The sequence below is a fragment of the Aethalodelphis obliquidens genome, unplaced genomic scaffold (assembly GCF_003676395.1).
Source record: "Aethalodelphis obliquidens isolate GAN/ISIS:26980383/991018 unplaced genomic scaffold, ASM367639v1 scaffold11, whole genome shotgun sequence".
NCBI classification, from domain to species: Eukaryota; Metazoa; Chordata; class Mammalia; order Artiodactyla; family Delphinidae; genus Aethalodelphis; species Aethalodelphis obliquidens.
Window position 1 is genome coordinate 26060072 of NW_020837955.1, and position 24360 is coordinate 26084431.

The 24360-nt window shown below is 36.2% G+C and overlaps 1 protein-coding gene across 8 annotated transcripts in view; it reads left to right on the forward strand.

The window, feature by feature from the left end:
- ADD3 (adducin 3) overlaps positions 1-23962 on the forward strand; it is a 124952-nt gene extending 100990 nt beyond the window's left edge. For 4 of the 8 annotated variants that reach the window (XM_027112549.1, XM_027112547.1, XM_027112546.1 and 1 more), the window contains 13 exons: positions 7153-7291; positions 9299-9450; positions 10444-10524; positions 11363-11512; positions 11997-12140; positions 12253-12351; positions 13466-13648; positions 14206-14463; positions 15762-15881; positions 16319-16405; positions 19238-19361; positions 20998-21093; positions 21698-23962. In XM_027112549.1, the coding sequence (XP_026968350.1) occupies positions 7153-7291; positions 9299-9450; positions 10444-10524; positions 11363-11512; positions 11997-12140; positions 12253-12351; positions 13466-13648; positions 14206-14463; positions 15762-15881; positions 16319-16405; positions 19238-19361; positions 20998-21093; positions 21698-21990 (1926 nt within the window). In that variant the 3' untranslated portion in view covers positions 21991-23962. The remainder of the gene's footprint in view (positions 1-7152; positions 7292-9298; positions 9451-10443; positions 10525-11362; positions 11513-11996; positions 12141-12252; positions 12352-13465; positions 13649-14205; positions 14464-15761; positions 15882-16318; positions 16406-19237; positions 19362-20997; positions 21094-21697) is intronic. The other 4 variants (XM_027112554.1, XM_027112553.1, XM_027112551.1 and 1 more) reach the window with 2 other exon arrangements.
- Positions 23963-24360: the final 398 nt, after the last annotated feature.

The window sequence follows — 24360 nt, forward strand, 5'->3', positions numbered from 1 at the left end:
TTAGAGGCATTAAATAACTTGCAGAAGTTTTTACAAGCTTAGTTAAATGGTGGGGTCTGGATGTAAACTCCAAAGCTCACACCCTTACGCACTAGGCTGTACCACTTAAAGCATTCAATAACTATGAAAAAATTCCACTCATATATTATTGTTTCATTCTTCTTGAAATTCTCTTGCTCAAGTTAATTCAACCCAACTCAAGAAGAGTTTCGAATCATAAGACATTTTGGTGTCTGTAAATTTGGATAACAAACTTGACACCTTATTGCCTTGAGCTGAGAAAATAAGAGCAATTTGTCTCATCCTAACTCCAAGTTATTACTTCTTTCTAGGAATTTCACACACTTTTGTCATTTTTTTTTTAATTTAAGAAAGTATTTGTCTTAGAGATTAAGAGCTGGCGAGTAAACTTGTTTAGCTAGAGATTTTGTTAATGCACTCAGGAGAATCCATAAGTTTTCTTTGACCAATATATTCCTCATGTATATGTCTCTGATGACATATATATGATTGCCCTTGTCTCGGAATGAAGTGTCCAGGGCAAACTGTTAGAATTAAATGATGGACCTCATCAAAGTTAAAGAATCATGTAAGTTGAAAACTAATAGCGCATTGTGCATAGTAGATATTTAGTAAATTCTGAATACATGGATGGATGGATATATGAATAGCTGAGTGGGCTTTGAGTCATTAAACACTTGAATGTTGTCCAACAAGCTCCTACTGAACTTGACTGCTTAAATGACAATCAGTTGGTGGGTTTCAGAAAAAGAATGAATGTTCTTAAGCCATATCACTATAAGAAGCAATTTAGACTTGTTAACAGAAGTGTGCAATGTTACTCTGAAAGATAGGACGACAGGAGTGTAGGTGGTGATTGCTCAGGCACATGACACACTAACATTTCTTAATAAAAGGGCAGTGTGTCATGCTTCAAACTTATTTTAAAGATAGGAGAAACTTCAAAGCCATATACATGTTAGAATCTCACTGTAATCAAGGCCTAAAATGTTAACAGATCACCTCAGTTAGAATAGTTGGTCAAAATTACCATGGTTTATCTGGTCACTTCAGAAGTTTCAGATACAAGTATTCTTCATTAACTTTGTTTGCATTTTTATTTTATACCAGCTTTAAGAAAAGATATTATTCTAACCTTTAGCTTTATATTAATTAAGACACATAGATACAGGAGAAAGATCATCCAGAAGAAGATTTGGTTGATTTGTGTTTTCTCCTTTCAACAGGACCAGTGGTAATCTATTTCCAAATGAATACATTTCTTAATGGAAAAATTCTAAGTAAGTTTGTTATGCTCCTAATCCCACTTTAGGAGAGATCTAATAGCATAATTGCAGGGTGCCTTGGGAGCAGCAAGTCTGTAATCTGTTTCTCTTTTTGCTCCAGTTTTTCTTTCTCGTAATTATTTTGAGGTAGAACATCCAGATGTGGATATTTAAAATCCAGTTCTGATACTTATCAGTATTCTGTTAACTGATTTTCATTAAGTTAGACATTACTTATAGGTCAGTCTATGTAATTTTTTTTAGCCTTAACCAAAATAATCGTATCAAGTCAGTTTCTTTTATCAAATTGGTTCTCTTTTCTGTGATTTAAAAATAAAAAATCTTTCATCTATTGCCACTTTCTCCTGAAAGTTCTGATCTTAGATGCAGAAGCCTTAAGATCTGATGTTTCAAATTACTCCTGCTTTTGGTGTATAGTATACGTGAATATGTATATACTTAAAGTATATACTTTAAGAGTATACTTAAAGTATACTCTGACCTTACATGAATCTCAAATCTCTGAATCTTTTGTGTTTTTACAAGTTTATTTTTATCCATACCTTTATGAATTCAAAGTTTACAGGATCACTCCTTCAACATTGACAGGAGAAGTATCAAATGAAACGGAGATTCAGAGAAGGCTTTAAAGGCAGGCACCCTCTCTCTAAGTTAAACATTTTGTTTTTCACCTAGTGAAAAACACTTTTTTTTAACCACACTTTTTTGGACATGTGTTTGATGAGAGAGCTGTCCAAACTATAATGTTCTGAGGAAAAACCAAGTTTTCAAGTAGGATTTTGTTTGAGTTGAAGAATTAAATGACTTTTCAAAAATGTATAAACTTCTGTGAAGATTCATTTCTTACTTTAAAAAACTGAATTTCTCCCATTAGATGATGGACAAGCCTTATTACACAGGAGGAATTTCTCATTCAAGTGACAGACTGATAAGACTGTATTCTAGAACTTCAGATTCCAGTGCTAATAACCTATGAAATGGATCTTTGCTATCATTAACTCAAGAGGAGATCAGATTCTTTGCATTCTTTCCTTATATCTAGGAAAATATAGAAAAGAAGCTCTAACTTACGATTATAATAATTGAGCACTGAATAATTGTGTCCAGGAGACCCTAGAAGTGTGAAAGACACAGTCCCAGCCATCAGATATTACTGTATAGTAGAGTATGAAAAATAAATCACAATCATGGTAGCTACCCTAAATGTAGTATAGGCAAATGTTAAAATAATTCAGAGTGGGGTGAGAAGAGAAGAAATATGGAGATCCCTCCTAACTGTGGTGATTAAAGGAGAGACTTCAAGGAGAAGGTGACATTTTAAGATGAGTGTTGAGTAAAGGGTAAGAATTCATCTGGTAGAGGAACAGTAGAAGCCAGCATTTCCGTTTGACGAAATACAGTGAGCAAGGATAGAAAAGTACAAGTTGTGATCAGAGAATGCTCAGCAAACCTCATAGGCTACCAGAACATGAGGTAGTAATGGGAGATAGAGCCAAAAATTGACCTAACAGATTGTAGAGATCCTGGAGTACCAGACTATTGTGACCTAAGTTAGAGGTCAGCCCATTTTCTCATCATTTCCAGTTTTAATCTGTTTATATAAATGTTTTATACATGCATGTATGCATATAGTGTTTGTTTTGGATCTTGGCTCAGCACCACTTAATAGCTATGTGACATTAGGAAACTCACTTAACTTGAGCTTCACTTTTCCTTGTTGGTAAAAATGGACCTCACATGGTGGTTGTGACAGTTTAATGAAATAACATAAAAGCATGTAGTGCAGTGCCTAGCACATAGTAGACAACTGTTTCTGTGGAAATATATACATAGGGTTAAATACAATATCGCTAACTTAAAGCATTTTTATGCTTTTGTGACAACACTTTGAAGATTATAATCATAATTCATTGGACTGTATTTTGGTTTTTGACAGCCTTAAGGAATCTATCACCCCGATGGCACTCTGCCTTATTCATGTTCATGTATTCATGTATTCAGGGACTGCCTTCTCTTCTCTGTTCTTCTCTATCTGAGAAGGAAGATGGTTTATGCTGTAAAACCACATATGTGTATGTGTTGTTTGATATTTTAACCTGACTCTTCTCTAGTAGAGACCCTAGGGAATTGTTGGTTTAATCTGACTTCAGAAGCCCCAGCATGTGATCTTGCTGCCCTGCTTATAACTGAGTTTCTCATTCTGCTTTGGTGGGAGAATTCCTAGCTATAAGAGGGCAAGTTTTGGTACTCCAAGATCTGCTGAATAATTTTTTTTGCTTTAACTATCATTATAACCTAATGCTCTAATCTAGCCTAAGAGGTTTACTCATATTTCTGATCACAGCACACCTGCTGCCTTATTAGTTGTACAGGCATACCTAAGGGATATTTCAGGTTCAGTTGCAGACCACTGTAATAAGACAAACGTTGCAATAAAGTGAGTCACACGAATTTTTTGGTTTCCCAGTGCATGTTAAAGTTATATTTACACTATACTGTAGTCTATTAAGTGTGCAGTAGCATTGTGTCTAGAAAAACAATGTACATACCTTAATTTTAAAATAATGCTGTTGGAAAAATGGCACTGATAGACTTGCTCGGCAGAGTTGCCACAAACCTTCAATTTGTAAAAAACACAATATCTGCAAAGTGCAGTAAAACAAGGTATGCCTGTGTTTGGTTTCAGTGATACAACCCATCTCTGATAAAATTAGGCAAATATCTGTGCCCAACTGAGAGTTTGAGATTTGAATCTTTATTCCATTTACTTGTTAGCTGTGTAACCGTGAGCAAGTCATTGCCTATTTCAGGACTTGGTTGTGAGATTCAAATGAATCAACTGTAAAGGATTATTTTATTAACATTGAATTTTAGTAGGAATATGATTAACTATCCACCATAAAGACAAACAAAATTTTTATTATTTTAACGAAAGCTTAAGTTTACTGATAAATTTTAAAAACCAGCTGAAACAATTTTATATCATTAGTAAATTTTATACTGACTGTTTTATGGCTTAGGTAATTATCTGAACAATATTTCAGAAATATTTGGAACATAATAACTGAGTTATAAATGTTCATGACAAAAAATATTAAATCTTTCGGAATAGAAGAATTCATATCTGTTGAAGCACTGTCAACTATATAAAAAGGCTGGGGACATTTCATTTACTTTGAAAATTATTTTCTTCTTCTATACTGCATAGAAGCAATTCACTAGCCTTAAAGGGGAAATTCATATTTTTTTCTTAATTAATTACAGAAGGGCTTTCCTTCACATTCCTCTGTGACACCATGGATCATCTCAAAGCTTTAGGATGGTACTCATCATGCTATGGGATAAATGGAAGTAAAAAAAGCATTTTCACTGATAAAAAAAGCATTTGACCTGAGTCCTTGCTTCTGACATTTACCAGCTCTGTGACCTCTGTGAACGAATTTTTCAACCTTTCTTATTTAGCTTTGTCAATCCACCCAGCAAAAATTTCTCATCAGGGTCATAAATAGTTGTGATTCTCTTGAGCAACTAGTTGGGGTTTCTTAAAATTTCTTAAAACCCTTGTAAACCAGCATATTGAGCGATTGTGTTGATTCATGTTGGCTGCTGGAGACTTTAGATAAAAGTTGGCCCATCTCTAGCAAATGATACAATTTTATAGTATGCTCTTTGTATCTTAACCTCATTCCTGGCTCTATCTTACCTTCATATGCCTATTTTCTCGTTAGCTTGATTTTTCTTACCTATATTTAATTTATTTTCGTGTCATGTTAATCTATGGAATCTGCCTTAAATTCTTCCTGGAATAACATAAGGTGCATTCAATAAAATAAATTATGCCTACTTCTCAGAGATATTGTGATACATACAGTAGGTGTAAATTTTTTTTTTACACTAAATCAAAGAATATTGGTTATAGCTGCTTTGAACTGTGGAAGGTTTAGAGTTTGGTTTTGAAGGGAAGATAAAGTTTCAGAAGAGAATTTTGGCCCATTGTCAGGTATCTAGAAGTTTTCTGTAGTTTATATAAAGATAAATGAGTATATCTGGAAGATTCTTTTCCTTTCAGCCTTAAATATGGTAAAACACTCATGTTACTCATCAGTATGAATGCGTCCATCCATCTTATATGCAGCTCACAACCATTTTATGTTCACACGGTCTTAGAAATGTACTAATGGAGTTTTCTGATAAATGTAATGTGTCTTTGTAGAGAATATTTTATACGATAGTTTCTCCGGTTTAAATCATGTATTTAAATGAACTAGATAAAAGTCAATGGAATTAAATGTTTAGAATTTTTTTATAATTATGCTAAGGATTTACATTTAATAAGTCTTGAATTTGTAAAAGAAAAACCATGTTTAACTGGTATAAACTTCTCTATGAACTCAGAATTCAAATAAAGTCACAGCTAGTATTTTTAAAATTAATCATTCAAACATCCATTTGCTGTATGAGCAGAAAGTTTTCTAAAAGCAACACAAGCATGAGTCAGTACTGGTTCTAATATGTACTACCACCTCATAGCCTCACAACCACATTTCCACTTTCACCATGGGCTTCTCTGCCATTATTTAAACTTTTTTAAAAAGTTCTTCCTTCTGAAAACCTCAGAGGTGTTCAGCCATCCTCTAAGCAAAGCTACATCTAAGCAACTGCTCCAGGAGATCTTATTCCCAGCCTTCTGAGGAGGGCTATTCTCAGCGACTTGAAGGAGAGTCACTCTTCTAAGGAGGATTTCCCAATTATCTCCATGGTGTTTATATCTACCGCTCTTGGAGGTAATGGTTCCAAAGCAGTTTTCTGCCTTCTCCCTCTTAGGTGAGGCGGGAACAAACTGAATTTAATTTCCAGCAGTGCATTCTGCTATACATGTAACCAATCTCAAACAGCAGAGCGAGGTCTAGATGGTTTATATTGCAAGAGCCTTCATGTTTAAGATGAATGAATATAAACATGAGCAAGAGAATAAATGATGAATTTAATAAAATAAGTGTTGGTTGAGTGTGATAGAAATACAAAACCAGCTATTTCAACTAATGTGAAGGATTGGGAGATGTTTCAAATGATGAATCATATTAGCAACTCAAGGGGTACTGGAATAGAAAATTATCTCTTAATGTTCAGTATTTTTATTTATATAAATACTGCTTCTGCCACACATTACCTCTCCCCCCGTCCCCCCAAAAAAAAAAAAAGAAAAGAAAAGAAAGAAAAGCAGCACTCCAGAACAGGAACATACAGTACCCGAAGCTGGGGGGAAAAGTTCTTTCTTTAGCACAGTGTTGCATAAGGGAAGTAATCAACTCTCAGCTTTTATAAGTTTGCTTACAGAGTTTATAGAGCTAAGGAATTGCCATGGAAATCGTAAAATGGAAGCCATGATTTACTATGTCTTAGTGAAAACTTTTGCTGGGAGTTGCTATAGTCAGAGTCATGCCTCATTCAGATAAGAACTCTATCCTAACCTAGATAATGAGCTGCTAGGCAAGGAATGGGTCTCTTTTTACATCAGTCTGTACTTGGTGCTCTAGTTGCATATTATTAACAAAGTTGCTTTTACCTATACCTGTCTATTATAGATGTTGTAGTATAGCTCATTTGCTTTGAGATTAAGAATGCCTAATGATTTTCCCTCCCCTGAAAGCAAGCTTCTTGCTTCTTCTTCCAGTGTTTTAATTTTATTATTTTGTGTTTTATATTTGTTTTAAAATAATGTACATGAAAGCTATTCAAGAGAGGGATGGGGGAAGAAGACTGATTACATCAGAGCAAGTTATGTTTGGGTTGTTCTGCTCCCAGCGAGATGCATGTGCTCAGTGATTATTTTTGTGTATTACAGGCCTTTCGGGAAGACCTGGAATGCCTTATTCAAGAACAGATGAAGAAAGGCCACAATCCAACTGGATTACTAGCATTACAACAGATTGCAGATTACATCATGGCCAATTCTTTCTCGGGCTTTACTTCACCTCCCCTCAGTACGTCAAGTTTCGTAAAGTTTAAAAGACAGTAATTTCATCTCTAATTTGTACACTGCACATTTCTAGCAGCATATTCTGATCTGGTTCAGTCCTTAAGTTCATAACATCTAATAGTTAGAGTAACATAGTGTTAGGATCTCTTACTTTTTCATACCAACCAGACATTTATTACACTTTGTGAGGATTACAAAATAGTTATAAATGTGGTCCCTGGCCCAGATAAATGCATATTTGAATTGAGGAGACATACAGTGAATGCACAAAAGATTAAAACTGCTAGGTAGGGCTTCCCTGGTGGCGCAGTGGTTGAGTCCACCTGCCGATGCAGGAGTCGTGGGTTCGTGCCCTGGTCCGGGAGGATCCCACCTGCCGCGGAGCGGCTGGGCCCGTGAGCCATGGCCGCTGAGCCTGTGCGTCCAGAGCCTGTGCTCCGCAACAGGAGAGGCCACAACAGTGAGAGGCCTGCGTACCACAAAAAGAAAAGAAAACAAAAAAAAAAAAACTGCAAGGTAACTGTAGAGGAAAAAATTACAAAGCAGCTGGTAAGAAATTGTCTAATGACCTTTTCTAAGTCATCTAGCTATGAACTCAGAGTTGGAATTGATTATTGGCTGAAGTGGACAGAGAGAACTTTGTGGAAGAAGAGAGGCCTCAACTAACCAGACTTTAAAGGATGGAGCAGTTAGAGCTTGGTGTAAAAGGGTTTAGGACATTTTATTCATTCAACAGTTCTTTAGTGAGAGCACCAGTTTGGTGGACTGAACACTAAGGATACCAAGAATCATAAGGCGTTGAGTCCAAGCACTTTACATCTCAGAGAGACGTGCAGAGAACTCACTGCTGTACCAGGGCAGGTACACAGAGTCCCAGACCATCAGGGACTTTTCTTTTCCTTCTCTTTCTTCCTTTGTTACTTCCTTTTTTTTCTTTTTGGTTAAAGATTTACAAACAAGAGTTCAACAAATTCAAATACTTCCCAGATAGAGGAATGGTATGAAAAGAGACATGATGGTGGGAACGTGCAAGATAAGGGTAGAACTCCTAAGTGGATCAGTATGTTGGGACATACATACTGGTTAAAGAATCTTTGAAAGAGTCCCAAAGTGAATTGTAAGTTCTTGAAATAAAGTAGTGGTTGCGGGTAAAAGAAGGAAGAGATCAGTGAGAAAGGCATAGCCAAGGAAGAGGAGAGAAGACTTAGCAACAGGTTTGAATGTGGTAATGGCGGGGGTGGCAGATGGATGGTGAGAAGAATGATGAGTTCCAAAATCACTCACTCTTCCAGCCTGGGAGAAACATTCTAGCAGAATCAACAGGAAAATTAAAATGTTGAGCTAGTTTTCTTCACTTTTTCTATAACATTGATTATCTGTCGTGTGCCATGCATCCTAACAAGAGTCCATAAGGGCTAAGGGATAAGAGGTCCACGATAGTACCACACAGGCCTGGAAAAGAAGTCTAGGAAAGAGGTGGGAAATGGTGTCCAGGAGAATGAAGACTGAGCGAAAGTTGAATTCAGCAATTGGGTCATTAGAGATTTAAGACTCGTTTTTGTTGCTTGGTGAGGGCAGAAACCAGACTGCTGTTTGACTGCATTCTTAAATATTCTTTGTTTGAATAAAAGTCAAAAGAGGTATTAGAAAGGTACAATAGCTTTCTGTTGAGATCTTTTCATCATAAAATTAGCAATAACCTCGGTGTTAATCACGCTTTTACCATTGGGATCCTGTGACCATTTTTCCGCAGTGGTGTGAGCCTGACTCCCTAACATCACTCTCGAACAAGTACTAGGTGAAACAGCAAGGTGATAGGTGATACGTATTTTTACTCTCAGTGTACTTCTCTGAAGCAAGATAAGCTAATGCAACATTGTGTGGGCTGATAGGTTTCAGATCATCATTTACAGGCTGGGACACTCTCGGACTCAGGCTGCTTCCTGGCAACTAATTTTCAGGTAAGGAATTATTTGACCTGGTTCTTTCTCCACAATTTTTCCTCGTTTAGGTCTCGGCATGGTCACACCCATCAATGACCTTCCTGGGACAGATACGTCCTCGTACATGAAGGGAGAAAAGCTTACTCGTTGTAAACTTGCCAGCCTATACAGACTTGCAGATTTGTTTGGATGGGCCCACCTGGCAAATACATATATCTCAGTGAGTCCTTCGTCTTTCAGTTCCTTTTTTTAAAATCCCAACTTAAAGGCAACTATACTCTCCTCACCTTTACTCAGAAGTCTGGTATTCTCTGAACCTAGCACGCTGGACCACAGCCTCATCCTGATATAAACCTTATGTTTAAGGGAGAGGCTGCAGTTACCCCAACGTTCTTCTCCATTTGTTATCTGTGTTGTTTCCCTAATTCAGACCAGTCACAGAACCCATCCAGGAAGAAATCCTCCTGGCAGAATTTTCTCTCTCGTTAATTATATCTGAGAGTCAGTGATATTAAAAAATGCTTTAAAAATAATTATATCTGAGAGTCAGTGATATTAAAAAATGCTTTAAAAAGCACTTGGGGCAGGGAAAATAGAGGGGGCCAGGGAAGTTTCCTCTCTCGTCTTTATTTTTTTAATATTTTTTTCCCATTCATCATCATCTTGTTTTCATGTTGCCCCACTGGACACAAGACAATATTTGGAAGCAAAAAGTATGAAAATATTGTGTGATGAAAATGGCACAGATGTGAGGTGCAGTCTTCCTACAACTTTTCATCCCTTCCTCCAGCTATTCCTTGGTTTCCCCTTCCATTTCCACCTTAATTCGTTCCTAGGAAGAGAATCTATTCTCTTTCCTTTGCCCATTTCCCCTTAATTTCCATATTGTGTTGGGTTGAACAATACTGGCATTCGTTTCTCCTGCATGTAGCTGACCCTAAATAACCTTAGAACCCCCAAAATAACACTTTTAGGTAAGTCCAGTAAATGAGAAACTAATGTCAGAATTTTTTAGCAAGTACTTGAGGGCTTGAGGGAAGAAAACTTTTCAAGGAAAGTTTCATGCTGCACAGCTTTAATTTCTGCTTTGTTTTCCCCCCCAGATATCTTACAGTTATTCATTGTAAATATATTCCTAGTCATGTTTACACTGCAAAATATGAACACCTCATAGTAAATCTGTATTGTTTTGGTTTTTTTTTCTTTCTCCCAGGTAAGAATAAGTAAGGAGCAAGACCACATAATAATAATTCCCAGAGGCCTGTCTTTTTCTGAAGCCACAGCCTCCAATTTGGTACAATTTTCATTCCTATGTTACTTTTTCTGTGCTTCCTTGTACTTTTCTGACAGATTTTAGCTTTTAATACAGGACAGAACAAGAAAAGGTATGGATGGAAGAACATTTATTAGTGAACAGGGAAGAATTGGAAAGCTAATGTTGATTTTTAAGAAGAGCTTTAGCGTTCAAGAAAAACAGGGTAGTTGAAGAGCCTAATAAATGAATTGGTCTAATCAGTTACCCTATTTATGTTTTGAAGAGAATCTTGATTTTTTTCACCCTGTACTCTCTGTAATTTGTTTTTTTAAAAACAACCCACACACAAAGTCTGTATATTTTATAGCTAGATTTAAACAAAGTTCAATTGGTGTGAGTATAGGGTCTGACATTCTAGCATTTTATTTTTCCATGATTGTACCCCGAGCCACTGTCACTGGCCTCTAGAAGAGTAGGAACTACGTTGGTTCTGGTGCTATAGTGTTAATTAGCAAATGAACATTTTCCAGCCAGTTCAGTAAATGCCAGACTTATCCAGACCTTCAGTGAAGAGCTTAAGTTATTCAGTTTCTTGGAAACTGTGCTTCTTGCTAAATGCTAAGTTTTGTTGCAGACTACCTGCTTTTGTAAATAAAATTTTATGGGAACAAAGCCACACCCATTCTTTTACAGTAGTTTGTGGCTGCTTTTATACTACAGTGGCAGAGTTGAGTAGTTGCAACAGAGGCCCACAAAATCTAAAATATTTGCTATTTGGCTTTTGACAAAAAGTTTGCCACCCCCTGGTTTAGCTCATGAAACGCAGGAAACTTTGATGCATATGTGCCAGTTAACTGTGTCTTTCTGATTTTTCCAGGTGAAAGTCAATATAATAGGAGAAGTGGTTGATCAGGGAAGTACTAATTTGAAAATTGACCACACAGGCTTCAGTCCCCATGCCGCAATCTATTCAACACGTCCTGATGTTAAGTGTGTGATACACATCCATACCCTTGCAACGGCAGCTGTAAGTCACTGAAGGGACAAAATCAACAATGACCCTGGGAAGTGTATTTTTTCATGGCTTTCCTTACATGATACTTTATAATCTTCATTCTTTCAGACCCCACCATTTGAAGTTATTTTCAAAGTATTAATCCTCTGCATATCCAGAAAGCAAAAGTCTCTTTGGAGTCAATGCTCCTGTTCTAGGAAACAACTGGAGAGATAGCATTTGCATTTTTGAACTCATCAGTTTAATAATGGGGTCATTGAGGTCTTTAGAGCAAGCCTTCTTTCCTAATATCTGGCACAGCATGTAAATTGAATAGTATCCCCAAAAGGCCTTTTTTTTTTCTCTTGAAGAAGTGAAGAACTAAAGTGGGAGGTGGGCTGGAATGGTGAACACAGTGAATAGGCCAGCGCTCCCTGAGCTGACTGAAGAATCCAGTTCCTATGAAGGTGTAGTTAGTAACTAAGTGTGTTATCTTGGCATGAACCCAACCAAATAGGTATCCTCCATGAAGTGCGGGATCCTTCCAATTTCTCAAGAGTCCCTGATCCTGGGAGATGTCGCCTATTATGACTACCAAGGGTCACTTGATGAACAGGAGGAGAGAATTCAACTGCAGAAAGTTCTGGGGCCAAGTTGTAAGGTATGTAGTAGAGTTTCTATCTAAGGAGCTATTTTTGTTGCTGTTACTGTTGATGAAAGCAGTGTGAGCTATGCCAGTTATTTAAAGTGATTGCTTTGGGATTCTATTTTAGGTGCTGGTACTCAGAAATCATGGTGTGGTAGCACTTGGAGAAACAATTGAGGAGGCTTTTCATTACATTTTTAATGTGCAGATAGCCTGTGAGATTCAGGTAAGAAAAATTGTCTACCCCCCTCTTTTTTTTTTTTTTTTGCTTTGTTATGTTGGGTGTTGTGTTTACTTATTTCCAGAGTTCTATCAGTTGGTGGCTTCTTGTTTTGTTTTGTCTTTTAAGAGAAGTTCTGCTTCATTTGAGTAAAAAAGGGTCAACTGAGGTATCTCTTGAATTGAAAACAGGAGGAAAGAAAATTAAAATTCATATACAGACACACACACCAAATCTAAGTGCTTCATAAGCATCATTTTCCTCATAATCCTACTTTTTAAGATGGTATAATTGCACATTTCTCCATTTTCACCCTCTAGTGATGTGGTGCTAATTGAGAAAGGTGACTACCAGTTATCAAAATAGACCAGCTGTGTTGTGGTTACTTTTATAAAAAGTGTAAGAGCAGTGCCAGAAGTTTTATGAACTCATGCAGTTTCCAGTGATGCCACAGCCTCAGCCTCATTATTATAATGGATTACTTATTAACCACTTTTTCCCCAGAGAAGCTGAATGCATTTAATGGCCCTAATTTCCCCCTTTAAGTAAAGTCAAGCAGATTCTCTTGAAGCAAATGGTAATAATCTGAATTTATTGGAAAGGCCGCAAAAAAGGGGGAAAAAACTTTTTCTACCAACTTGTCTTAACAACCACCTTTTTTTTTTGCTTTAATGGTCGCTCTTCTTCTCAAATGAGGCTATGAAAAGCTTAATTATATTGAGATAATGAGCTGACTTCTGCCTAAATATTCTTAAATTCACAGTATAGTGTTTATATTCCTTTAAAATTATAACTGTCAACAAAAGTATTAACTGGATTGCCATGGGAAAACTGCAAGGAAAGAACTTTAAAATTTGGCAAGAGAATTCAGTTTCTTGAAATATATTAAAAGGTATGGCTCTAAATGTGTTTTCCATCAGGGAGGGTCAGAGTCCTGGAAGGTATAGATAGATGGAAAAGATACTTCAGCTGCCTGCTTTCACAAGTGTATTTCTTTGTTGGCAGCCCGGAGGAAAGTGTTACAGATATTTGCTGAATCAACCTTATGCCTCTTTAAAAGTGAAATTACTCATTCTAGTCTTTACAGTCCTGTGCCTCTATATTTTGCCATTGATTACAGGTGCGGGCATTAGCAGGGGCAGGTGGAGTAGACAATCTGCTTGTACTGGATCTTCAGAAGTATAAAGCTTCCACTCACGCTGTGGCAGCATCTGGAGGAGGAGGAGTGAATATGGGTGCCCATCAAAAATGGAAGGTTGGCGAGATTGAGTTTGAAGGGCTGATGAGGACTCTGGACAATTTGGTAGGTGAAAAATTGAACATAGCCTTGATTTCATGTTTCCAGATTCAAGAGCAGATGTTTCCATCTCCCTTTGGTTTTGGAACATGCTCCTTACTCCAGAGTGTGACCCTAGGAAGGAATTCAGTGTATTTTAGGAATCAGTGAAACATGCAACTGTCATCTTATCTTAGTTATTAGCCTCTTGCACTAAGAGTCAGAAGGCAGATTGCCTTCAGACCCAGGAACAAATACTTAAATGAGCACTGAGATTTGGCCTCCAGAAAACCAGTTTATATCTAGGAACATGTTTCTGGTGAGCAGTTTTGAAATTACCTTTGTCAGGAACAGTTGTGTGAGTGGAAATTGCTTTGTCAGCTGAAATCAGTTTTAACCAGATCTTGAAATTTGCTTAATTTTCAACTCTAGTGTTATGTGGAGGTTATATGGAGTTTGGAAGGATCTTCCCTTTGTTTTTCGGTAAAAGGGTCTTATTGAATCATTTGTTTAAAGAATTAGACTCTAAATGCTGTGTTTGGTACAAGTTTGATAGCTTCAAATGTGGTTTTTCCCTCCCCTAGGGATATAGAACAGGCTATGCTTACAGGCATCCTCTCATTCGAGAAAAGCCTAGGCACAAGAGTGATGTGGAGATCCCAGCAACTGTGACTGCCTTTTCCTTTGAAGATGATACAGTGCCACTCTCTCCTCTCAAATACATGGCACAGAGGCAGCAGCGTGAAAAAACAAGATGGCTGAACTCACCAAATACCTACATGAAAGTGAATGTGCCTGAGGAGTCTCGGAATGGGGAGACCAGTCCCAGGACCAAAATCACAGTATGCCCCTACTTTACGTGGTTTGCCTTTACTAAATATTTTGCCTAGTTTGCTGATGAATTGAATGGTCTATGTTGAAATATTGGGGAAGTAGAATATGACATTAACAATAACATCACTATAACTTACCAGGTACCCTTTGTGCAAGGCACTTTGTTCTAAGTGCCGTACATGAATTATCTCATTTACTTCTCCTAATATGGAAAGGATGCTGTTTTCCTCCTCCATTTTATAGATGAGAAAACGGAGGCACAGAGGGATTAATTAATCATCTGTGAATGGTAGAATCAGGGTTTGAATGCAAGCCGTCTGACTCTGGAGCCCAGTGTTACCCATTACATGATACTGCTTTGTAGTTTATATTGTACTTGTGAATCAGAACTATAAAAGTTATCAACACCTAACGGTGCCAGATTTTGTGAATTACTGCACATAGGCAAGATCTTGTAGACAAAGAAACAGGTTATCTTAAATTTTTCAGCATTTTGTCTCAGATTTGGTTTAATTTTGGAGTGTTTATCCCTAAATATTCTGTAGATACTCAAAATTGGTTCATCCTATCGTATAAATCAGTAGTATTCAATGTGGAAATACCTAGGCATCAAAGTTTTTTTTTCCCCTCGTCTATATTGATTTCTTATCTCCTAGTAAAAGAACATAAGTTTCCCAGAATTAATCTTATTGACAGAAACTAATGGCCAGTCATCATTAATCTTGATGAATATTAGCTTTCTTTAAGGGATGTAACGGGTAAATGAGAAGAATTATTTAAGGCTCTTCCACCCTTGTGGTGCCACTATACTGTAGATTACTACAAGCTTATCCCCTTTGTAAAATGCTGGTCAGGGGCCTGGCCCATTCTGTCAGCCAAAAATAAAAATGAAATCTGGAAAACTAAATCTTAAGAGATTTCTTGAGTCCTTTTTGATGACTTCTTAGCCATCATCACTTAAAACTTGAATGCAGGTGGCAACTCTGAATGTGAGTTAATGTGAGATCAAGCTCTATATGCTTGAAATATTTTCACCAACATATTTAAAATGCCAAAAGGAAAAAATTTAAATAGCCATAATTTAATATTCATGTGAATAGTAATGACATTTGTTTGTTTTTTAAGTGAATGCTGATTCTAACTAGTATGGGAGATACACTAATTGACCACTAAAAACTACTCAGTGAAATTCTTTAAAATATTAGCAGTGTATGCACCCACCCACTGGAGTCAATAAACAGTTGTCAAGAACCTACCATATTTCCTTAACACAAAGCTTCATTCTAGAAAATTTTTGATTCTTTAGTGGATGAAAGCAGAGGACTCTTCAAAAGTTAGTAGTGGAACACCTATCAAAATTGAAGATCCAAATCAGTTTGTTCCTTTAAACACAAACCCGAATGATGTACTAGAAAAGAGAAATAAGGTAAGACATGGTCGATCTTCTATGACTAGAGGAGGCCTTTTTATGCTGTTTTATGTTTAAATCACTGGTGACTGAATCTGATTAATGCTAAGCTTAGAGGTTTAAATACAGAAGAATTTGAAATTGAATTCTGTATAATTTTAGCTTGTATTGAGTACCTCCAGCTCTGTTCTAGTTTCTGGTGAGCGGGCTATACGGGGAAGAAGTATTAGACATATTTCTGCTGTATTAGTGAAAAATGTAGTCCTCTGATAATGTAAGACAATAGGAAATCACACATCAAGAAGAGTGGAGATTAATGTGAGTTGTTATGATGGTAAAAGAGGGCTTTGTGGAGGTGGGAATTAAAGAGGCTCTTACCCTGGGGTGGTCAAATAGTAAGCCAAAGGTCACCTGCAGAGTTGCCCCCAAGAACTTGTTACTGTGTTTCAATTCAGATTCGAGAACAAAATCGATATGACTTGAAAACAGCAGGACCACAATCTCAGTTGCTTGCTGGAATTGTTGTGGATAAGCCTCCTTCTGTAAGTCCATAAAGCAATATGATCTTTGTTTTCACATTAATTTATTTGCTTTTTAAATATGAATATCTGTCTTTACTAAAGTTAATATAAACACAAGTTAAAAAGTCAAAGAATCCACAAGACTTAAAATGTCACCTTCAATTCCCAATTTCTAGGGGCATGGACTTTATTCTAGCATATACCTTTGTTTCTAAAGAGCATCTTTATTCTGCTTTTTCTTGGTTTATCAGTTTTAGATGTCAACTGTATTTCATCAAATCTATTTCATCAACTATTTCATCAACTATGAGAAGTACCATTATTTTATGTATCATTAAAAGAGAAAAAAACCTAATTATAAGATGAATGCCAATTTCAGGATCAGAAAATGTGGGAGAAAAGTGCATCTTAGAATTAATGAAAGACAGTAGTGACTTTTTTTATGGACTGTGAGGATCTAGCCTGTTTACACAAGGCTCTTCCCTTTTTCATTCTCCCAGTAAGGTTGTACCACAATGTTTTGTCTAGTCAGCTTTCAGTGTTTATATTTTTAAACGCTTACTGCTGAGCCAGGTAGCATCCCATGATGACATTTCCTTTCTTATACAACTTTTCTCCCCTTGGAGAAAAAGTTGCCTCCTTTTTTCATTGGCTTAGTACTTAGGATACATTGGGCTTAGTTCTTCCCGCACTTTTCTTAATATTATTTTCCATAGGGTCAGAGGTAACAGGTAATCTCTCAGTTCTAGCCCTTTGTCATTGTCCTTCTGGTCCAGATCTGGACTAGGTGCTCTTCAGGCCAGATGTACAGGCCCATCCTGAGGATTCCTGTGCTTCTAACCATGTAGTCCTGTTTCCTGCAGCGTATGTCTCCTACTTAAGAAAGGAGACTCCTTTCTTACTCCTTTATCATTGAGTGCATCCTCTATTAGCTTTCTGGGAAAGGATACATAGGAGGTAACAGTCTGAAAACCTGTATTCTGCCTTCAAATGTGCATGTAATAGATACAGAATTCTAGCTTACAGATAAAATGAAAAGCATCACCATATTATCCCCTAACTCCATATCATTGTTAGGAAGTAGGAGAGTACTGTGATTCGTGTACCTTTGCGTAGGCTTTTTTTTTTAAGACCTTTCTACATTCCTGCTATTCTGAAATTTTATGATGGTGTGCTTTGTAGTAATTTCTATTTAGTCTCCACTTTTAGCATGTAGTAACCCTTTTCAATCTGCAAAGTCATGTCCTGGGAATTTTTTAAAGTATTTCTCCGATAAGTAGTCCTTTTCCCTTCAATTTCTTTTTCTGTCAGGATATACATACTGTTAGTTGGATCTCTTTGACTAAGCCTCTGATTTTTTTCTTTCCTATTTTATATCTCTTTGTCTTTTAATCCTACTTTCTGAGAGATTTGCTTGACTTTATTTTCTAAGCCTTCTATTTAATTTTCTATTCTGATTTTTTTTTTTTTTACTTTTTAAGACTTCTTATTCCCTGAATGTTCCTTTTTTTTTTTTTTCTTTTTAAATAACATCCTGGTCTTTCTGGATACAGTATTTTCTCTTATTGCTGTAAGGGAATCAATTTTAAATTTTCTTTGGCTGCCTTTATTGTCTGTTTCTTCTGAGTTCCCTTTTTCTTTTTAATTCTGGTTTCCTCCATGTTGGAAACTTTCCTCAAGTGTCTGGAAATCCGTGGTAGTCTGTCTGTATTTAAGAATGAGACACTAAAAGCCAGTCAGAAGCTTCAGATGTATGCAGAGCTTGGGAACTGGCGAGCTCCACTGTAGGGTGACTGGATGTGGACCAGGTTGATTCTTTCAGGAATGCCCAGATGTTAGTATCTGTAGTTGTTTTATCTGGGGTCATTTAATTTATCCAGAGAATTCTCTAGTCTCTTGCCAGTCTCCCACCATCATCCTGGGAACCCTCAGCTATGTTTTGTGTCCCCTAATCAGTTGTTCTGAAGAATAAGCCTCTGATCTTCTGCAGAGATGAGAGAGAAGTAAATGCTCAGCTGTGTGGAACAGGAAAGGGGACCTGAGAATCTATCTGTTCCTTATTTACACTTCTAACTTGTCCCCGCTTTTCAGCTTTTCTTCACAGCACCTTCTGTGATACCTGAGCCTTACCAGGCCTCCACAGGGCAAATGAGCAGGTTTCTCCTTTGCAAGGCTAAGGCTTCAACTTTCTCAGCTCTTCCACCCATTCTTCCACCTGCTTTCCATCTTCCAACAATGTGTTATGACTTCTCACCCTCTGTTGTCTCATCTTCCATTCTTTTGTCCTTAAAAGTTTATACTTTTTTGTTGTTGTTCTTTTACTATCATTTTAGTGGGGTTTGGGGAGGAATTTTTTTAAATGCATGGGTTCAATCTGCCAGGTTTAGCTGTAAGTCTCATTAATTTCTTTTCTAGAGCAAATAGGTACAAGTTTATTTTCGTAGCAAATTTAAAGTTCTTTTGGTACAGTTTCATTTTTCTAAGACTTTTTTCAAAGGCTTTTTGAAATTCTTGTTTTTTAAGATATTTCTTAGTTATATGAAGCTTTCTAGAACTTGGCTTAGTTTTTTTTTCAGAGTTATTAAAATTGACCTATGCAGGCTTATTGAGGAAACATCACTGGCAATTTTAGCCTGTTGGATCAGTAGTCTAAAAGCATTAATCTGATATGAATATTTTAAACAAAGCATGTTACTTTATCATTTCTTATGAATGTTGTGAGGTGGGGTGTCATAAACATCATATATACATTTAAGTGTGTGTGTGAAATTGTGTATATATGTAAATATATATAAATAAATATATAGATATAAGTAAAGCTCTTGGTAACAAGTCAGTGCTTTTCTTTGCAAGACCATGCAGTTTGAAGATGATGATCAGGCCCCACCAGCTCCTCCCAACCCCTTCAGTCATCTCACAGAAGGAGAACTTGAAGAGTATAAGAAGGCCATTGAACGTAAACAGCAAGGACTGGAAGGTCAGTTCGTTTTGAGATTAAGCCCAGGATAACCACACTGCTAACAGAGCCTCTTGAGTTGGATGATCGAGGGCAGTCAGGGTTTTTTTTTTAATGTTCCTTTTACAATCAGTTGTTCCATATCCTCTCTCCCGGTCCTTACTTGAGTAATAAGTAGGACTGAAATGCACATAGCTACCACACACCATCTATGTTAACATGTAGAGAAGACTGTCTTCCTCAGAAAGCAATCGGATTGCTAGCAAAAAGTCTTCTAGAGTAAAGTGAAATCCCCAGATGAGTAAAGAATCACTAGCTAGAGTAAATGTAGATACATTAATAGATTTAAACATTCAGAATATGTGGCTTTTTTAAAAAAAACTTTCTACTTTGACATAATTATAGATTAACAAGTATGTGGCTTTAATGCTTTATAGAATCTCTATTGTTACTGGATGTCTCAAGACGTCAATATTTAATGTCAAAATCAAAATATAAAACAAACTGCTAGAATTTTTATGTGACTTTCCTTAAGTACATGGGCACTCTAGTGAGGTCGCTTTTATCTGACTTCAGAACCCTAAGCAAGGGTTGTATCTAAGAATTGTTCATGAAAATGCCAATTGAATATTAGCTCCCTTTTTCTCAAGAATAAGAGATTCTTTATAGCAAGGGTTCTCAGTCTTGGGTCTTTGGATAAGCTTTAGACAGTCCATGAGCCATCTGAAAAATATATGCTTAATTTTGTGCAATACAGATTTGAGGAAGGCAAGGGTGCAAGGTGGAGGGCAAGAAGTCTGTAACCCCCAAAAGAGGGTAAGAGCCTCTGCTTTAGAGCGTCTTCAACATACAGTTGAAATTTTTATGCAAAACAGAACGAATAGTTAAAGAATCTTTGTCCCAGTTAGATATCATGTAGAAAGAACTAATGACATCTGGATCATCCAGGGAACAGTTTTTATAAGTGTGTTAGTGTCTTTGTCACAAAAGGAAGTCAACCTGACTCATTAATGTAATTACACTAAATGTTAGGTGATACTATTCAACTTGTTTATTCTAACATAAGGTTGGAAACTTTCTCTGATTTTGTATTTTGTAAAATGTCCCTCTTTAATCTCTTATTTTTTGAAAGCCTAAAGATGCCAGGTAACAAATATTGCACAATAGAACCATCACCTTTTATATATAACTTTATAGTTTCTTCCACATGCATTATGATCTGAATTAGCTCACTAATATTGCTGACAGGAATCACTAATTGGATATTGATCAAAAATTCAGTGAGGCATTCTGCCTCATTAATGTAGCATCATTGGTGAAGCTTTCATATTGCTTTTCATTTGGCTGCTCAATGTATTTTGATTTTCTAACACTCTAGCAAAAGTTAAATGCATACATATTATTTGCCTGGGCTTCCAGTAGCCATGCTTCCTTAAAGCATGTGTATAAAATTACCAGTAGCAGCCAGAAATGTTAACACATTAACCTCCTCTTACTGCATAGTTATCGATATGTGGAATAACTGTTAGCATGCTCAGCTCATTGCTGAAGAGTTTATCATCCCTGGGTATGCAGGTATTTGATGTATGCACTAACCTCCCTGAAATCTTATGCTTCTTTGTTTTGCATGGCTTTTAACTAAACTCTTATCCAACAGATGCTGAGCAGGAATTACTCTCAGATGACGCTTCATCTGTTTCACAAATTCAGTCTCAAACTCAGTCACCGCAAAATATCCCTGAAAAATTAGAAGGTATTCAATGTAATTTCCCATAGCCTTCACCGACTTAATCTTTAGAGTCTGTCCCTCTGTCATTTGTCTTCATATAAAGAAATTGAACACCTGATACAGTAAGTTTACCATGGATTTTACTTAAAGCTCCCAATAATTTTATATTTTTTATTAAATGGGGTGCTACTTTTGTTCAGCATTTCTATTGACTTACCTTAATCTGGATATTGGCAACCTATAGTTCTTAAGAATTTGTGAAATTAAATTTGGTTTGTTATATGTCTTCCAAACAGAAGCATGAAATCTTTTTCAATTTTGATTGCCCAGTGACCCCAAAATTAAAGAAAAATATATGTATGTTGTCTTCCTCATTTATACTGACTTGCTTTACAATGAAACTGTCAAGTCATCAAACTGGACTTATCCAGCCTTCATTCTTTGGTCTAACAACTTTGTCCTCTTTATACCACTTAAGAGCATTAGCTTTATGTTAATAGGCCCATAGTCTATTAAAATAATGATCTATCTTTATTGGAATTAAAGTACATTGCTTAAACATTTCAGTTTTGTAAAATAAAGCAAGGATGTTGACTATATAAAATTTAAAAATCCTCCCCTTTTGTAGAAAACCATGAGCTGTTTTCCAAGAGCTTCATCTCCATGGACATGCCTGTCCTGATAGTGAATGGCAAGGATGACGTGCATGGTGTTGAAGACGAGCTTGCTGAGCGAGTGAGCAGGTTAACTACAAGCACCACCATAGAAAACATCGAGATTACCATTAAGTCTCCAGAAAAAATTGAAGAAGTCCTGTCACCTGAAGGCTCACCTTCAAAATCACCATCCAAGAAAAAGAAGAAATTCCGCACTCCTTCTTTTCTGAAAAAGAACAAAAAAAAGGAGAAAGTTGAAGCCTAAATAAAGTCTTTTTGTAATTATTATTATTACAATGTGACGTTGCACATTTAAAAACCACATTTAAGTTGATCATTAATATGCAGTGGTAGATCAGATTGGGGGTACGTAGCAAACTGGACTTTAAGAACTGGAAAGAGGTTTTACTAAAAGAAAAACATATTATGAAAAACACTTTCAAATTCATCTCTCATTTTGTATGTCCAAAAAAGGTTTTGAATTTTTAAACAATTGCTAGTTTTGATTAGCTCTGCCCTCATGAAGTATTATTATAATCACCACAAACAGATATCTGTCTGAATTACTTCAGGCCTTCTACATAATATCTGTTGGAAACAAATTACCAGTGAACAAGCGAGAGAATTTTTGTTTCTCAAAACCTGCTTCACTTGGTAAGCAGATTATAGTTTTTTATCATTATTATTGACTGTCCCTTTTGGGTTCCCATTGTTAAAATGGGCATTAACAGAATGCTTTAAAAGCTTCTAAGATAAGAATCTATAGCATTAGTATACACTGGCACATAATTGTTTTTTTAAATTTAAGAAAAGATTCGTTTGGAATTTTATTCATAGTATAAAATTTCCTCACCTGAAGTAACTTTGTTTGCAAAAAAACCACATCATTTTAGTAAACTATAATTTTTGAAAAATTCCTTTTTTATTAGTTTAGAAAGCCCCTTATTTTTCAATAAAGGGGATTTTATACACATAACATGGGTTATTTAGTTTAACTCTGGCAAAAACGATTTTTGTATGTTGAGATGTTTGTATACCATTCAGTATAAAAGTGTCTGAGCATATTAGCCAATCATTTAACAGTAGAGCACATTTGAGGCTGCTTGGTACTAAGTATACTTAAATATAATTAAAGAATCCAGGGACTTGGTATCAAAAGGGGATTAGAGCATTTAAAGGCATAACAGGATTCATATTTGAACCTTATAATGTATTTTTCTCTTAGTATCACTAATGAATGAAGAAGCCCTCATAAGGTAACCAAACGGAAAGGAAAAGAATGAGAGAGAAAGTGAAAAATGAAGGGAACAAGAGAGGTGTCATGAGAAGAAGAATTCTAGTTCGATAATGATTCATAGTCATGATAGGATTTGAAGTGTCATTTATTTGACGCCTGTCCCAAATTTCTAAAATTCTGCTTCTCTGCCAAAATCATTCTATTTCTTAGTTGATATTTGAGTTTTAAAAAGGGTCAGATCCTCCTTTTAACTTGCGTATCTTCAGAAGGCAGCACAAGAAGAAATCAGTGGGTCTAATCCCACCCCTACCGTGAGAAAACTACCACTTCTTAATTTTTACCAATTTTTCTTTTCAGTTAACTTTCTTTCTAATGTAAATACAAATTTAAACCTAGGCTTAATATAGTTTTATTTCCCTTTCACCCAAGTCATGTCACAAATCAATGTAAAATCAATGATCCAAAATAGTCAGTGGGTAAAAATAATCCAAAGTATTTCTGAAGGGTGAGTTGGCGTGTAAAAAACTTACACTGATGATAGTGTGCTCTGGGGCTGGTTCTGTTTGGCTGTGAGTGTATGATGATGCAAAGTTGAAACGGAGCCTGGAAAGTTCATTCTAGATCTCACTAACTACTGGAATCAGTGTTTTAATCTTAGTGGAAACTTTCAGTTGCTTAATTCTGTATTTGAGGATTCTTTTATGTTCTACATCATTTATGTTGTATTACAACGTATGTAGAAACAGTAACCTGTGAACTATGCTTTTCCATAACTTTTTAAAAATATATATAAAATGAATGCAATGTGCATAAATATTTTTTAAATGCAACAGTGAACTATTTGCACCTTTTGCTAATGCCTCTATTTACTTGCTTTGGCATAAAGAATGAGCCAGTGAACCTCTGTGTCATGTGGAAAATGTATAAATGTTATCTGATATTGCTCTTAGATGTAATGCTAATTAATGTAAAATCACAAATAAACAGTATTTTAAATAGATGGACTTGGTATCAAGAGCTTTCAGTTCAAGGGTGGTTACTTATCCTGAATTACTTTGTGGACTGTTGAGTTTTGTACTGCAGTGAGATTTTGAGTAAGACTGACACTTCTGAATAAGGAATGTCCTAATACATTTATTTTCAAATTAGTTGAAAATCAACTATATAAAACCCTTCTTGTTTCAGCTCATTTTGGAGGAAATATTCCCCAAGTTACCTGCTTTTGTTTCTTGATAGGATATGGCAACCTTAACTATTTCTCTGACATCTAGAGATCTTTGAAGGACTTAGGATTCTGATTCTCAGTCTCAGAATTTATGGATGTAGAATAGAAAATGTTGCAGAATATGTGTTGAGTTTATAGATTACTTCTCTTTGATTTTTATTTATGTAACAATG